General features: G+C 35.1%; 1 protein-coding gene across 5 annotated transcripts in view; it reads left to right on the top strand.

The window, feature by feature from the left end:
- LOC127859329 (microtubule-associated protein 4-like) overlaps positions 1 to 16,377 on the top strand; it is an 87,488-nt gene extending 71,111 nt beyond the window's left edge. For all 5 annotated transcript variants that reach the window (XM_052396666.1, XM_052396664.1, XM_052396668.1 and 2 more), the window contains one exon: positions 11,085 to 16,377. In XM_052396666.1, the coding sequence (XP_052252626.1) occupies positions 11,085 to 11,243 (159 nt within the window). In that variant the 3' untranslated portion in view covers positions 11,244 to 16,377. The remainder of the gene's footprint in view (positions 1 to 11,084) is intronic.
- The last annotated feature ends 931 nt before the right edge of the window (positions 16,378 to 17,308 follow it).

A 17,308-nucleotide genomic window follows, 5' to 3' on the forward strand; every position in this document is an offset into this window, starting at 1 on the left:
TTGGTATGTAAAGGAGTTTTATGGAGATATGAATGTTATATTAATGAATTTGCAGATTTCATTTGAGGCAAGCTGGTAGGCTTTGACAACATTGTTTACACTCTGTATGATATTGCAATTACGGAAATAACATTGTGAACAGACACATAGAAATTTTGGCAATGAGAATAATTTTTAAGAAGATTAGTTATTGAATAGTAAAAGTGAATGTGTATTGAATTGTTTGACAAAGAGGTATTGGATTGGGTGCCGTTTGTGATTATGTGAATCTTAACATTCAAAATACTGCTGTGCACTTTTTCAGAATTCAGTTACATTAAATTAAGAATAGAAGAAACAAGGAGATTGGCTAAAATATTGGTTCTGCATTCATCATGATTTACATGCATGTTCAGGCTATTGAAGTGATCTTAAGCATTGTTGAAGGACAATAATCCTTCTGGATTATTCGGAGTATTTACATACGAAAGAAAAGAATTGACACAAACGAGGTATTGCTTAATACAGGACAGTTTTTCAGAGTTTTGATAACATGGGACAAGTAATTTAGCCACTTAAGCCCATTTGTGAAGACTTTTAAAACAAACAAATGGTTTAAAAAACCATTGTAATAATAACAGTACAATTGATAACACAACGACGTGTGGGAACATATAGTAGTATTTGCTTACTTCTGTGTAACTATTTGCAAAACATTATCACAGATTTTAATTGGGAATTGTGATTGAACAGTCTCATTTTATGACAAGATCACAAGGTATGTTCATCAGACTGTCACATTCATGACTAGCAGAAGTTTAAGAATTCATTGTAGTTAAGGAAGTAGCATACAACCATGTCCTAAACCAAATATTGGATCATTCTACAATATTGCTTCAGTGACTTAGACAAACTTTACCAAAATGCCGTACGAATTTCCTGATCTTCCAAAGGGGTTCAACTTTGGTTGGGAAAGTGGACCAAAGGTTCATTCACTGGACAATGTCCACCACAGGCCTGGAGGAGGTAATAAAATTATTCCTCAAGAGAGGTTGCATTGGAATGGGCAGGCAAAGATTGGTTCCATTGACAAACAACATATGGAATTAGCGCGGCCCCGGAGCTTATATGGAGGACATCCTGGTGAATATAAAGTAAGACTGTTACCTTATAGAAAAGAATATTACAAGAATTTTAAGAACGTGGAATATGATGACTATGGCAGACCATATATTTTAGTGAAAAAGGAGAAAATTGTTGCAGAACCTAAGGTTGGATCTTTGGCCAACGTGGACCATCAGCCTGGGGGTGGCAATGTACACATAGAGAGCAAGAAGCCTGAATGGCTTGTTAGTGCAAAGGTGGGCTCATTGGATAATGTCAAATATGTTCCTGCGGGTGGAAATAGACAGATCGTCAGTGAGAAACTTCATTGGCAAGCTGAGCCTAAGGTTGGCTCTTTGGACAATAAGGACTACCGTCCAGGTGGCGGGGACGTTCATGTGGCGTCACAAAAACTGCATTGGGACGCAGCTCCTAAAATTGGCTCCCTTGACAATGCTCACCATGTGCCTCGTCAGCCGACCAAACGAATCATCAACGAGCCAGTAAAGTTTAATGCTCAACCTAAAATTGGCTCCTTAGAAAACAAAGACTTCGTCCCACCAGGGGGAAATGTGCCTATCTTTGATACCAAACTACAGTGGGATGCCAGACCTAAAATTGGTTCACTTGAAAACAAAGACCATCAGCCAGGTGGGGGTCGTGTACGTATCTCCAGCTTACCAACGCGCTGGGAGGCTGAACCAAAGGTTGGTTCACTAGAAATGGTTCATCACAAACCAGGAGGTGGAAACATTGAGATCGTGAGTCGTCCTGTGAAATGGCAAGCCATGCCAAAAGTTGGCTCCCTAGAGCTGGCTGATCATCAACCAGGCGGGGGTAATGTGCCGATATTCAGCGATAAGCCAAAATGGAGTGCAACCCCTCGAGTGGGATCACTTGAAAATGCTCACCACAAACCAGGAGGTGGACATTTTTCGATTAACAGCAGCCCTCTGCCAGACTATAAACGAACTGTAACTCCACGTATAGGTTCTCTTGATAACGCGCACTATAAGCCTGGACATTTAATGGGCCCATCGAAATTAAACTGGGGTAAAGATGAGGTTATGTGGCCACAGTTTGAGTTAGGCCGAAGCTCCCGCAATACAAGTAGAGCCATATCCCGGAATTCAGCACAGACAGTGCCTTGATGTAAATTAAAGTGTAAGTTTTTTTTTTTCTAGTTTATTTTTTATGCCAAACAATTAATTGCATGAATGATATTGATGTTTGTTGAGTTATTTATACAAAAGTAAATGTCAGTTGAATGGAAGTACTTTGAATATTATCTTTAGTTTTGATATAATTTATTACTCCAGTCACATTAGTCTTAGAAATAAGATAGCAGCCACAAACTTAGTGCTCATTGTCCCCTACCGGTGAAACCGGAGGAGACTTATGGTTTGCGCTCCGTCTGTCAGTCAGTCTGTCTGTCACACTTTTCTGGATCCTGCGATAACTTTAAAAGTTCTTCATATTTTTTCATGAAACTTGAAACATGGATAGATGGCAATATGGAGATTATGCACGTCATTTCATTTTGTTCCTATGTCAAGAATTCTGGTTGCTATGGCAACAAATAAAAAAAATAATCTGACAATGGTGGAGTTTCACCGGTAGGGGTCAATATTGCTTGGCAATCTCTTGTTTTACATAGGGCTAAATTTGCAAGAATAGTAGTGCGCTGTATAGAAAGCATCTCAAAAATGTACACCAGAGCCAAAGTAATAGTGCTACCTAACCTTAGCAAGCTCTAATAATAATAATGCATCTGGATGCAACACACTGCCTGCATCTTGCGATGATAAAATGGAGGGTTGAGTGATGTGAAACTACTGTATGGACAGAGGATAGAACAGTTTTATGCTCAAACCTTGACATTTAATAACATTGGGAATACCACTGAAACATGGTGCATAATATCTATAGCCTTTCAAATTTTGGAAGTAACGCCTATCAGGAACTCTGGAAAACTCCGATATTAACTTATTGTGATATGTACTGGTATTCATAGCTGATTTGTTTAATAATTACAAATTATATATACATGTTAACTTTTTGATTGTGAATATTGAGGTGTTTGTATACAATGTAAAGATTAAGGTACATTGAATGAGAAAGGCTTGTTTAATTCATATTTAAATGCATATTAGTATTGTGTAATCAACATAAATGAAAGAAAAAAAATGGTTTATTCAAGTACTTGTTCATAAAATGATGGTCGTAAGACGATAAGACAATATTGCATTAAGCTGTCTATAAATATGGATTGGATACACAGTCCAGTGCTCCAGCTAGGATTTGAAAAGGGCAGGGGGGGCTTATTATTCAAAAGGGCACATTCGATGCCCAGTATTTTGTGTAAAGGGCATGTACTAGCGCGCGGGTGTTTCTTGAATGCTTCCTATTGCATGTTAATTTATATGTTATAAATAATTGTATTATTCCCATTATTATTAAACCATTCAAATATAATGTCTACAATGAGGATTAAAGTAATTACAATGTAATAAGAGATTTATGAATAATCATATGTAAAAAAAAAAAAAAAAAAATTTGGGGGGGGGGGGGGCAGGGCGGAGGTTCGGGGGGCAGGGCGGAGGTTCGGGAGGGCAGGGAGCGGCGCCCTTCGATTTAGGCCTAGCTGGAGCACTGCAGTCTCATACCCAATTGCTAGTGGTAGTTTGGATTGTATATGAGGCGCGCTTTGGAAAAACAAGATTTAATGCATATGAGTAAAGTGTCATTCCAAATTAGCCTGTCCAGTCTGCACAGGCTAATCACGGACAACACTTTCTGCCTAAACTGTATTTTTGCTAAGAAGAGACTTCCTAAAACCAAAAATGACAATAAACCAGAAAGTGTTGCTCCTCTGGGTCAACACGTTTAATACGCACATGCATATAGTCCTGTTTACACAGATCCAGGTTTATATCGTTTATACATTTGAGTTGTGTCCCTTCAGTAAGAATCAAAGAATAGTCGCGAATACTTCAATGGTGCAGTGTACATGTAGGTGTTATACAATTACTGAAAGGTATTTTTGCGGTCTTTCAGACTATTATATCCTGGCAAACGTCTCTTAAAATCAGTTTGTGTAAGACAATGGAAAATTTTTCTTGTTTTTCACTCTCGAATGACCATGAATGAAAGAAGCAATCAGAATATTAGATATTGAAATGGCCAATTACGGTAATTTGTTAAGTTACATATTTTGTGTTGGGTAAAATAGATATATGGGGTGATAGCATTGTGTTTCAATTTAAATACCTCAGTAAAGTGAATGAAGTTTGGCAGTATTAAATATCAATTCAGTTGATTGAATTTGAATATGCTCTTAGTTACAACATAAGTCATGACAGAGAAAGTTAATAGATAAAGTTTTGCAGGAATGAAAAAAAACTGAACTGTGATAAAAATGGATTCTAATTAATGTTCACTTGATAAATGTATACAAATATATTATTTATCAATTGGTAGACTTTAATTAAACTGTGTTATTTATGTCAATTATTGTAGTAGTTAGTGCTGCTAATTGGCGAAATGTATGTGGCTGATCACTCTAGGAATGCCTGGTTTGAAAACAAAAACAAACAAAACTTGTAATGTAATTAATTTTATACATATCATGACTATTTAAGACAGATTTAATAACCTATAATAAGACTTCTAAAAAAAAGGGTATTTCGACTGAGTTGAGCAAAATATAAAAGTAGATTTTTCAAGATGGCGGACTGGTTGTATGTTCCGCCCATAGATATGGGCTGGGAGGCAACTGCCAAGGTTCAGTCCCTTGACAATGTGAACCATGTACCAGGCGGTGGGGGAAAAATTATTCCAACCCAGCCAGTGCACTGGAGGGCTGATCCAAAAGTAGGATCTATCGACCCTGAACACTTGAAAAAATTGCGCTCACAGTCACCTGAAGTTCGCGATGTTACAAAAAGGATTCGTTTGCCACCAAATATTCCAACTGAAGGCCTGAAGAATGTTGAATTTGACGAAAAAGGGGCTTACCTGATAGTGGCAAAGGAAAAAATTAAAGCTGAACCTAAAGTTCATTCGTTGGATAATAAAGACTATCAGCCGCATGAAAGTCATGTAAAAATTCATACACAGCATCTGCAGTGGGAGAAAAAAGCAAAGGTTGGCACATTAGATAATATTGACTACACACCGCGACGTAAGGAAATAAAGATTCACAGTGAAAAATTGAAGTGGCATGCAGAACCGAAGTTGAAAAGTCTAGAAAATGTAAGGTTTCATCCGCAGGGTGGTGGTGTTCATGTATTTACTCAAAAGTTGAAGTGGACTGAAAAGCCAAAATTGAATACACGAGAAAATATCAACTATTCCCCACCACCTTCTACAAGGACGATAATAAACCAGCCATTGAAAATAAAAGCCCAGTCAAAGGTTGATGATGACAATACAAATTACGAGCCGAAGCCAGGTCACGTGGAGATCATAAATGAGCCAGTCAGATGGAGGGCCAACCCAAAGGTTGATGCTGACAATCTCCGCTTTCAGCCTGGTGGTGGACATGTGCACATACCAAGGCAAAGCGTTCGGTGGGATGCTAAGCCAAGAGTGAATTCTCTTGAAAATCGTATGTACACACCAACAGGGGGCGACGTACACATAGTTAACGAGAAGGTGCAGTGGAGAGCCTTGCCTAAGGTGCAGTCATTGACAAATATCGACCACAAGCCTCGTGGCGGGGATGTTCGTATTCAGAACGCTCATTTGCACTGGTCTAAGATCCCTAAAGTGAACTCCCTGGAAAATGTTGGCTATCATCCAAAACCTGCGAATGTGAAAATTACCACAAATTCCCTTGATTTCACTGATGGCGTTCTTCCAAAAATTGACTCTTTGTCCAATGTACATCACAGACCTGCAAACAAGAACAAAAAACGAAAGATTCAGTATGGAAAGTTTGACATTAAGTACCCGGAACAGAAGGGATACCTAAGTATGACAGCTGATTTAAGAAATTATAGCTCTGCTTCTACAAGTTCTTCATCTTTTAAGTCCCCAGCCACGGTTCCATGATAGATGTAAGTCTACCCTTGTCTCTTACAACACGTCTTCTTTGGTCAATCTGGTTTTTGTCCTTAGCTTAGCAAGGCACACAGTTGCTGTGGTTTTCTTCAATTGATGATCATATTTTTCATGTTGTAAATATGTCTGTTTGCCTTCTACTTGACAGCTTAGGATCAATTGATACGTTTTGTCAATGCTAGAAAAACCAATATGCTTAATGTATTTTATTAATAAACTGCAGAATAAGCACAACTTTCATAAGGTCGGTAACAATTTATTATAATGTAACAAATCAACAAGGAATAACCAATGACAATGAGTTCACTCGTAGCATTGTTCGTTTTGTTGTAAGATAAAGGGTCAGCTTGCATCGAGCAAATTTCGTGCTTTCTTGGTGCTTTTGGATTACTGTTTCTTACTGTTTTGCTGTGTATGCGTGGTCTTCAGATGGGACTAAATTGGAACATGAATGTTGATTCTGAAGTTACACTTTCAAATATAAATTGACATTGATGTAAGATATATAGAGTATGTATGATAAAAACATTAATTAAAGTATTGAATACACATTAGTACAGAATGGATCTCCTGCCACATAGCCCTATGTGCTGTTTCCCCCAGTATTAATAATTAACTATTAGTCTACCTTAATTATCTTAAAAACTGACATAAAAAATCTAAATTCTACTGTGCAACGATTCTTTGATGATTGTCTGGTAACTGGGCTGTAGCCTGAAAGACTGAAATGGTAGTTAGGTTTGTTTTGGCAGGCCTTCTCATTGTGCAAGGTCTTGATGGCATTCAGATAACCAGTATGATGAGTGGTGGAACAAAGTGGATCAATGATTAAACTGTAAGAGATAGATCGGGCTTATTTGTTTGAATGCTTTGTCACGGAGATGACAGTCAACAAGCTCTTTTGCAAGCAGTAGGGGTGATGTTTGATTAGCAGTTTACTTACCGGCATTGTAAGAGATTATTTAATCTTCTTTTATATGATCGAGGGTTTTAGAAAGAGTTTAAATTAGGTACTTGAGTTTTCTGCTTTTAGGAAAATGTGTCCTTTGATGAGTTATTTACATAGTAAAGAAATGATAGGCTGGATTAGCCTCAGTAGGTGTTTGTTTGTTCGGGAAAGACAATGGATATGTCTTATCACTGTATACACCATCTGTGGGAGTCCTTTAAAGCACTTGAAAATCAGATATAGTGCATACTGGTGCATTTTAAAATATGTATGAGCCACACTCTGGGGAAACTTGTCTTAATGCATATGCGCATAGGGGTAAAGTATCATAAATTTCTTAATGTATCGTCCCGGATTAGTGTATGCAGTCCGCTCATTCTAATCAGGGATAAAACTTTCTGCCTAGACTGGATTTTTGCTAAGAAGATTCAATTTAATGAAGATTTCCATAAAAGTGAAAAATGTTGTCCCTGATAAGCATGTTTGGACTGCACAGGCTAATTTGTGACAACACTTTATGCACATGTGTAAAGTCTGGTTTTCCCACAGTATGGCTCATGTGCTGAATATTGGGTTTCGCAAGTTATTGATGCCATATAAGTATTTTGTACATTTTGGTACATACACATTTATGTTTGTACGACTGCACCACAAATATTGATTAAGAATCAATAGCATTTTTTTAGCTCAGCCTTTTGTCCGTCGTCCGTCGTGCGCTGTCAACATTTTGCCTTGTGAACACTCTAGAGGCCACATTCATTGTCTGATCTTCATGAAATTTGGTCAGAACATTTGTCCCATTGATACCTCGACTGAGTTCTAAACTGGGTCATGCTGGGTAAAAAACTAGGTCACTAGGTCAAAAAAAAGAAAAACCTTGTGAACACTGTAGAAGTCACATTTGGTACCCAATCTTCATGTAACTTTGTCAAAATGTTTGTCTAAATGATATGTTGGTTTAGTTGAGAAAAATGGTCCGGTCCGTTAAAAAACATGGCCGCCAGGGGGCGGGGCAGTATTCCTTATTTGGCTATAGAGAAACCTTGTGAACACTCTAGAAGTCACAATTTTTGCCCAATCATCATGAAACTTGGTCAAAACATTGGTTTCATTGATATCTCGGACGAGTTCTAAAATGGTCCAGATCGGTGAAAAAACATGGCTGCCAGGGGGCGGGGCAGTTTTCCAAATATGGCTATAGTAAAACCTTGTTAACACTCTAGAGGCCACATTTATTGTCCAATCTTCATGAAATTTGGTCAGAAGATTTGTCTCAATGATATCTTGGATGAGTTGGAAAATGGTTACGTTTGCTTGAAAATCGTGGCTGCTAAGGTGCGGGGCATTTTTCCTTATATGGCTATATATGGCTATTGTAAAACCTTGTGAACACTCTAGAGGCCACATTTATAGTCCAATCTTCATGAAACTTGGTCAGAAGATTCATCCCAATAATATTGTGGACGAGTTAAAAAATTATGCTGGTTGGTTGAAAAACATGGCTGCCAGGGGGCGGGGCATTTTTCCTTATATGGCTATAGTAAAACCTTGTTAACACTCTAGAGGTCACATTTATTTTCCGATCATCATGAAACTTGCTCAGAAGATTTGTCCCAATGATATCTTGGATGAGTTCAAAAATGGTAACCTTTGCTTGAAAAACATGGCTGCCAAGGGGGGGGGGCATTTTTTCCTTATATGGCTATAGTAAAATCTTGTTAACACTCTAGAGGCCACATTTATTGTCCGATCTTTATGAAACTTGGTCAGAAGATTCATCCTATTAATATCTTAGACGAGTTTGAAAATGATGCCGGTTGGTTGAAAAACATGGCCGCCAGGGGGCGGGGCATTTTTTCTTATATGACTATAGTAAAACCTTGTCAACACTCTAATTATGTTATAAAGTGCTGCTTTAATGTATTCTTACAATGAAGACAATGTTAAGTTAATATCCTTCCTATTTTGCATGTTAAACTTGCAATAATGTATAGATTCTTAAAATAAAATATCACCATTTATTCATAACGTCTTTATTTTTTAGCTTAGAACATTTGTTTCATTGATATCTTGGGCTGCAAAGAACAGGTCATTTCTTTTTATCTCAGGTGAGCGACTTTGGGCCTTTCAGGCCCTCTTGTTTAAATAAATGAATAGAGTGTCAAAGGAATCATAATTAAAACTTTAATTTGCTCTCAAAACAATTAGAATAATAATTGTATAACAATGGAAGTTTTACTGTAGCTCATTCCATGAAAATATGCACTTAAGAAGAACAAGAGAAAAATATAATCACCCTTGCTAACATCAGCATTAAAAAACATTAACATGCTTTATAAAAATATTTTTCTCATAGTTTTGTTGTAGGTTTTTCAGGTTTCTCTAAAATGTGGTTGAGTCAACTAGTTTTTTATCTAAAATATTTGAGATTCTTATCCATTATAAAACGATCTTGAATTTGTATTCAGTATGTTATGTCTTCCATGTGGTTCCTGGCTGTACATTTGATAACTGCTTGAAGATGTGTCTGTTTCACAGAGAAGCCAAAGTAAATATTATACATCTTTGAGTATAACAGTGATTTAAGAGATTTGAAAGATTTCTGTTGAAATGTTGGATTATTGTCTTTGAATGCCCTTTTTTTGAAGTTGAATCTTGAAGGTTTTTCTGGAACAATTTTGGTGTAAATTGATACTTCGTGATGTTATTCCATCCTCCACAAATGATAACACTACAGATATTATCATAAAAACAGCCAGATGTTCCAAGATGATCATTGGAAAAAAATGATAATTATTTCAACACCAAGATAAAAATAACAACTTCTTTACTTGCTAATTAGTTGATTCACCCACATACAATGTAGGGCTTCTTTGAATCTTAGAAATGTATAGATAAATAAGCACTTGCTCTTTCATGGAATCTTGTGCAATGTGATTAAATGTTTGTTGGCTCTTTATTTCATTAACTATGAGGCCACAACAAAATGATCAGTTAATCGATAAAAATTCACCCCTAAACTATGCAGCGAGCGAGCACAATACTTTTTTTTTCAATTTTATATAAAATCAGAGGTGTGCACAAGATGCAGAATTATACAAGGACACCAGTTTTCAGTTGTTGTTTCGAATATTACTAGAAACCATCTGAACAGAAATGTTTAAAAAAGATGTTTTAAATAATTTTTTAATTAGCTTATTCATGTGTTTTTTCCCAGAAAGAAACGGTGTATATAGATTACAACTATTGACAAAAGTGTGTCATAGAGTGTAGCTATAATCATTCAACTTTCAGACATTACCAGTCATAGATTCCAACAAAGTTCATTCAACAAATTATGTATTCCAGATTGAAGCTGTATTGATACTGTTACAATAAATGTTCATTAAATTCAATGTATTTTCCAGATAGAAACAGTACTGGTATAGTTCACAATAGTGTTTGTTTAACACACCGTATATTCCAGATAGCAACAGTACTGGTATTATAACAATACTGTTCATTCTGTACACTGTATATTCCAGATAGAAACAGTACTGGTATTATAACAATACTGTTCATTCTGTACACTGTATATTCCAGATAGCAACAGTACTGGTATTATAACAATACTGTTCATTCTGTACACTGTATATTCCAGATAGCAACAGTACTGGTATTATAACAATACTGTTCATTCTGTACACTGTATATTCCAGATAGCAACAGTACTGGTATTATAACAATACTGTTCATTCTGTACACTGTATATTCCAGATAGCAACAGTACTGGTATTATAACAATACTGTTCATTCTGTACACTGTATATTCCAGATAGAAACATTACTGGTATTATAGCAATACTGTTCATTCTGTACACTGTATATTCCAGATAGAAACAGTACTGGTATTATAACAATACTGTTCATTCTGTACACTGTATATTCCAGATAGCAACAGTACTGGTATTATAACAATACTGTTCATTCTGTACACTGTATATTCCAGATAGAAACACAGAAATTAAACTTCAAGGACACCGCTCGTCCCCGTACGGACACTGGAGCCAGTTCTGGGGAGAGACTGAAGTCACTTGACTCCACAGGGGCGCGCAACTCCCGCTCCACAAGTGTCACGTCATCCCAGGACGGCAGTCTGCAGGGGTAACCATGGAAACACGGGCCACTGCTCTTCCTGCCAACCAATCTTCATATGAGTCACGTGCATCAAGAGTTTGGTGCGAAACCATTGCATCTGATTTAGGAATGTTAAACAGATACAATAATTTCACAATAATCTCTCAGCATTTTTATGTCCCCCACTATAGTAGTGGGGGACATATTGTTTTTGCCCTGTCTGTTGGTTGGTCTGTTGGTTGGTTTGCGCCAACTTTAACATTTTGCAATAACTTTTGCTATATTTAATATAGCAACTTGATATTTGGCATGCATGTGTATCTCATGGAGCTGCACATTTTGAGTGGTGAAAGGTCAAGGTCAAGGTCATCCTTCAAGGTCAGAGGTCAAATATATGTGGCCAAAATCGCTCATTTTATGAATACTTTTGCAATATTGAAGATAGCAACTTGATATTTGGCATGCATGTGTATCTCATGGAGCTGCACATTTTGAGTGGTGAAAGGTCAAGGTCAAGATCATCCTTCTAGGTCAAATATATGGGTCAAAATTGCTCATGTAATGTAACTTCTGCAATATTGATGCTAGCAATTTTATATTTGACATGCATGTGTATCTCATGGAGCTGCACATTTTGAGTGGTGAAGGGTCAAGGTCAAGGTCATCCTTCATGGTCAAACGTCATATAGGGGGACATTGTGTTTCACAAACACATCTTGTTACATTATGTTCTTTGCATATTTAGGGAAATTCAGGGTTTTAGAACTTGATCTGAGTCATTATGTCAAAAAATACATATTTAGTTTCTTGTGTAGGACAAATGGGTTTAAATATTTTATAGTAAAATAATAATTGATCTTGGTGATGCAGGTACATACATACAATTACATACAAGTCATGGTCAGGATGTTTGCGGATTCTTTCTGTACTTTGTCCAAGTCATACATTCTGTTGTACATTTTGAGAAATTTGTAATACTATAAACATTCTCTAATACCATGTTCTCACACCTGATGAAGTTACATTCTGATACCATACCTTGGACACTGTAGTTTGTGATGAATAGCAATAAATACGCTCATTATAATCTGTACTGAAAGGCTAACACTGTTAACTCTTTCAGTGCTGGAACCAAATTTTGAAGGCCTTTGCAAACAGTTTGGATCCAGATGAGACGCCACGTCTCATCAGGATCCAAACTGTTTGCTATTCTGATAGTATACTTTGAAACAAATCGAAGAAAATGCTAATTTTAGAAAATCTGCAGACAACATTTTAGCAGACGACAATTTTCCCAGCATGCAAAGGGTTAAAGGTATTATGTGCCACAAAATTATTCACATTCTATCTGATCTCATTCCTGATTTTAATCTCATTCCGTATCTGAAATTAATAATTTGTGATCGATGAATAGGCCAAAGATTAATAATAATATTAATGAAATTTGAAATGTTCCAGACACTTATTGACAGCCAATATTGTCTGGTTGAAATATTTAATAATGCTTCTTTTAAGTCTAATTTGTAGTTTTTGGATTTAATATAAAGCAACATACATGTATACCATTCCACTACTCAAATGTGCATAATCATCATTTGTAATAAGAGAACAGTGTTCATGATTTGTTTACTGATGTCTCATCCATTAACGTGTAACTACCCCACTTCATTAACTAGTTTCAATAGCTGTATAAACTGATTGAAGTTTAAATACCCAAGACGAAATATACCTATCTATGTATTGGTTTTACATAATAGCAAAAATATTATCATCATTGAAAGACGTCATAAATCAGAATTGGATGAACCCTATGTACGAAAGTAACCAAAGCTGTATTTACTTCATGTAAGCATAACATTGCAATATGGGCATCATATTCATACTTAATACGAATTTTGCTGTACTTAAAACGTCTTCTTTTTTTTATTGTAGGCAATTTTTATTTTTTGCCAAATATGTTTTGAATTTGTTTTCATGTCATTATATGCCTTGTAACTATGATGATGGGTAGGAACCAAGGCCAAACTTCTAGAAAGTTCAGTGTTGTATAATTATTTTAAAAAACTCTTGATTGTCACCAATGGTCACTTTGTTTAATGTTGTTCAATGTGTTATTCCATACCTAATATGTACATTTCAATGCTGTTGTGACAAACTGTCTTAGTGTAACCCCTGCAGACTGCTAAGCTGTGTTAACTCGTGGAGTCATGGTGACTTTATGAGGTCAGAGTTCATGTCCTTGACATTTATTTCCAAAACAAATACAATTAGAAGCATTGATCCGACGAAAATAAATTTAAGCCGAGTTTGTTTTGTTAAAAAGTGATAAGAGTTAAGATTAGAGATTTAATTAGCAGGTATTACCGGTACAGAAAAATCCCTAATGTTATTTATTGGTTAAATCTGTGAATAGGAATTAAAGGCATTATAGTCATGTATTGTGTGGTCATTTGCTTTTACACAACAAACATTTTGTAATTTAATGCTCAGTCAAGAATTTGAGCTATGACCTGATAAAGTTAGTACCAGTTGTCATATATGTGGCTTATTTCATTGTTAGTAGTTGATTGTTAATATCATTATATTTACATTTTGTGATACAATGTTTTTGTATGCTTATGATTTTGCTTGATATTTCTTTATGGATTTTTAGATTGCTATGTAGATTATGATGAATGTCCATGCTGTTTTCTTGGCCTTCGTACTGTGAACATGTAAGGTTAATGTTAACAGACTGTTTTGATTAGTGTTGATGTATACAGAGTTTCCGTAATGGACATGTACATGTAGGTTACAATCCACCATAGTTTGTTTAACATACCAAATAATCATTAGTTTCTTTTAGCAAAAATATTAGTAAAAGAAAGGTACAAACATGCATAAAAGCTAGGTCAGAGGGGTTCAAACTAATCAGATGAAATTCTTGCTTCACAGATACAAAATAAATGTTTCACTTTGTAATTTATAAGTTCAAAATTCAAATTATATGTCAGGGTAAACTTAAAATAGCTTATTTTGCATGGATAACCCCTTTCACTAACCCAATTTGTTGAAAAAGTGACATTGATTGATAGGTTTCAGTTACTGTTGTATAGATTGACACTAAAAGGGTATGAATGGTGTTTTATGCTGTAAATAAAATAAGTTTTTATAAAGATATTTGTTTACAGTTTTATAATATTTGGCCTTCATTGCACTTCAATAATATTTTAGATTATATGCACCTTTTTAAAATATTTTTGTTACATATATTTTATCTCACCATTTAGTTTGTTTTTTACCTCATATTTGTGTGAGCTTTTAGCAATTGTTTATTGCTCATGCCCAATTTGTTTTAATCAGAATCTTTGTACTTGTTTATTGAATTTTACTGAATCAGGATTCTTGTACTCAAATGTGTTTTTTACGTCGGTGTCTCTCGTTTTACTTAGGAAGTGGGGACGTTTTACTATCATTCATTCTGTTGTTGCATTTGCTTGCCATTCATTTATACATGTATTTATTTGATAAGAATGTTCAACATGTTTCAAGCGTGAATATTTTTCATGTTTTTGAATCCTGCAACATTTTCCATCATTTGTTTATGTTGCTTTGATCTTTATGTTGTTTTTTATTTTTATTTCTTTATTTCCAGTTTTCTTTACAATTAAATGTGTGAACACAAAGAAAAAAAGAAAGTTATGGGTTCAAGGTGTTTAAATGAATTTAAAAAAAATGAGATGTAAAGTGTGCACATATATATACTCCAGTATGCAATTTGTGAAGGTGAATTGGTATGAATGTACATGATATGTTTGTGTCTTTGAAATTGATTGTGTATTCATGATTATATTGCAACAGGAAAGTTGTGTATACATGTATCTATGTAAGCTTTAGATATTGTTAGAGCTTCAGCGTACATGTATTTGTCTTTATCTATACTGTCAAAAGTGGATTTTATGATATGTTACACCAGAGATCTTTAAATAGTCTACTGTGAATGTTCTGTATGATTCAAACATAACAGGTGTTTTCATTTGGAAAAATAAATAATAAATGTTTTCATTACATTCAAGAAGTAAGAAGTAATAACAATGTGTACAAGTGTGGCAAAATTGTTTTATAAGTCTTATTGCTTTATTGTTGAAATGATAGTGCAAGTTACTGCAAATTTAAATATTGTTTTTGCACAAATCAACACAATAGCTTGTCATCCATTTTAAACAACACAAGCCCTGGTATTACAGTGTGAAGTTGTTATGTTTACACATTGTTCATTCCAGAACTTTTCTCAGTTAACGTTAACAGCCACAAACACATGTTTTTCTTGAACTTAACATCGAGTTTTCTTTTTATTGATTTAATATTTGCATGAAGGGTATTACTAAAACTTAATTGACAAAAAAACTAATGTATTCTGTAGAAAATGATGTGCGTATTTTAATATTACATCTAAATTAATCTGATAAAAAACTGTAAAGAACAAAATCTTAAATGCTGTGCTAATTTGTTTTGTAAAAAAAAGGTAAAATAAATTTAGATCAGGAACGTTTGATTATTAAATGCACATATTTTGTTACTATTGTCAATTTTTGTTACAAATGTTTATGCTTAAAGTTTCTGTGTTAATAAAGCAGATGTTGTTGGTGCATTAATTCAAGGCAGACTTTGCAGAGGAACAATAGAAGTTAGTGTGAACAGCCCTTTAGGTTCATTCATCTTGATCAAGTTTTATTAAAAAGGAGACGATTCAATAGTATTGATACTGACATGAACATGTATCTGTTAATGAAAATAACATAAACAGTAAAATGTATGGTTAATAACTCCCTCAAGTGGCATGTGTTACATAATTATGTATTCAATTATATTAAAAAAAATACCATGCGCATATTATTAAAACATAACCAGAATTTTTATTAGATAACCTTAGTTACAAATGTCTTTTATTGTTGCAGGACATTTTAATCTTCATGATTAAATTTATCTGACTAGTTTATGTTTAACATTGTTTTCATTGACAGCAAGTTCTTTTGATAAAATATGTTTTTGGAAACTTAAATCATTTCAGTCTTGTTTCTTTGGATTTTATCTCCGGGCTACAGTTGCTTCAAACACATGCGGTTATACCAGTAGTCTTTATGTATATTTGGCCAATATTATCGCATTAAAGAGTAAAATAAAAATGTTTGTGTCGTTACTTTTAGCTCGACTGTTTTAGGAGAAAACCCCTGAGGTATTGTCATAGCCAGCTCGTCGTGTCGTGCTAAAACCTTAACATTGGCTCTAAAATCAAAGTGCTTCCACCTACAACTTTGAAACTTCATATGTATAAGCACCTTGATGAGTTCTACATGCTACACCCATTTTTGGGTCACTAGGTCAAGGTCACGGTGACCTCTAAAAAATAAAACTACTGACAAGCTTTCATTTACTCAAAACTGCACCAGCAGCCAAGCGTTGGCACCCGTTACGTGGGGCTCTTGTTGGTATGTATAACAGAAACAAGTCAAACTGAAGTGTTAATACAACCCCCAACATAATATAAATTTTATATTCTTGCAAAAATAATGTGAATGTACATTTACTTCCAAAATCATCCAACTGCTGTATTAACCCTTTCAGTGCTGAAACCAAATTTTGAAGGCCTTTGCAAACAGTTTGGATCCAGATGAGATGCCACAAAACATGGTGTCTCATCCGGATCCAAACTGTTTGCTTTTCTGATAGTATTATTGAAAAAAAATCTAAGAAAATGCAAATTTAAGAAATTCAACAGACAACATTTTAGCAGACGACAAATTTCCCAGCATGCAAAGGGTTAATCTGAACAGCTATTTAATCACAACAGCTGTAGAATCTCAAAGTCTCAAATCATTTTACAATCCTGAGCCGTCTGTCTTCATTATTAGCCAAACACAATCATAGCAAATATAAATGTGGTTAGCTGGTTGTCCATTACAAGTGCAGATACAAATGCACGTGACTGAACACTTCCATACTTGAAAGAGATAGAGGGAGAATGACCGTAGAAAAGATTTCACGACCTTGCTAGGGATCTAACTTTTGATATTCGGATTTGTAGTCAAGACAGTCCAGTACTGTAGCTTAAACCCT

This window comes from Dreissena polymorpha, chromosome 15 (assembly GCF_020536995.1).
Source record: "Dreissena polymorpha isolate Duluth1 chromosome 15, UMN_Dpol_1.0, whole genome shotgun sequence".
In the NCBI taxonomy this organism is placed as follows: Eukaryota; Metazoa; Mollusca; class Bivalvia; order Myida; family Dreissenidae; genus Dreissena; species Dreissena polymorpha.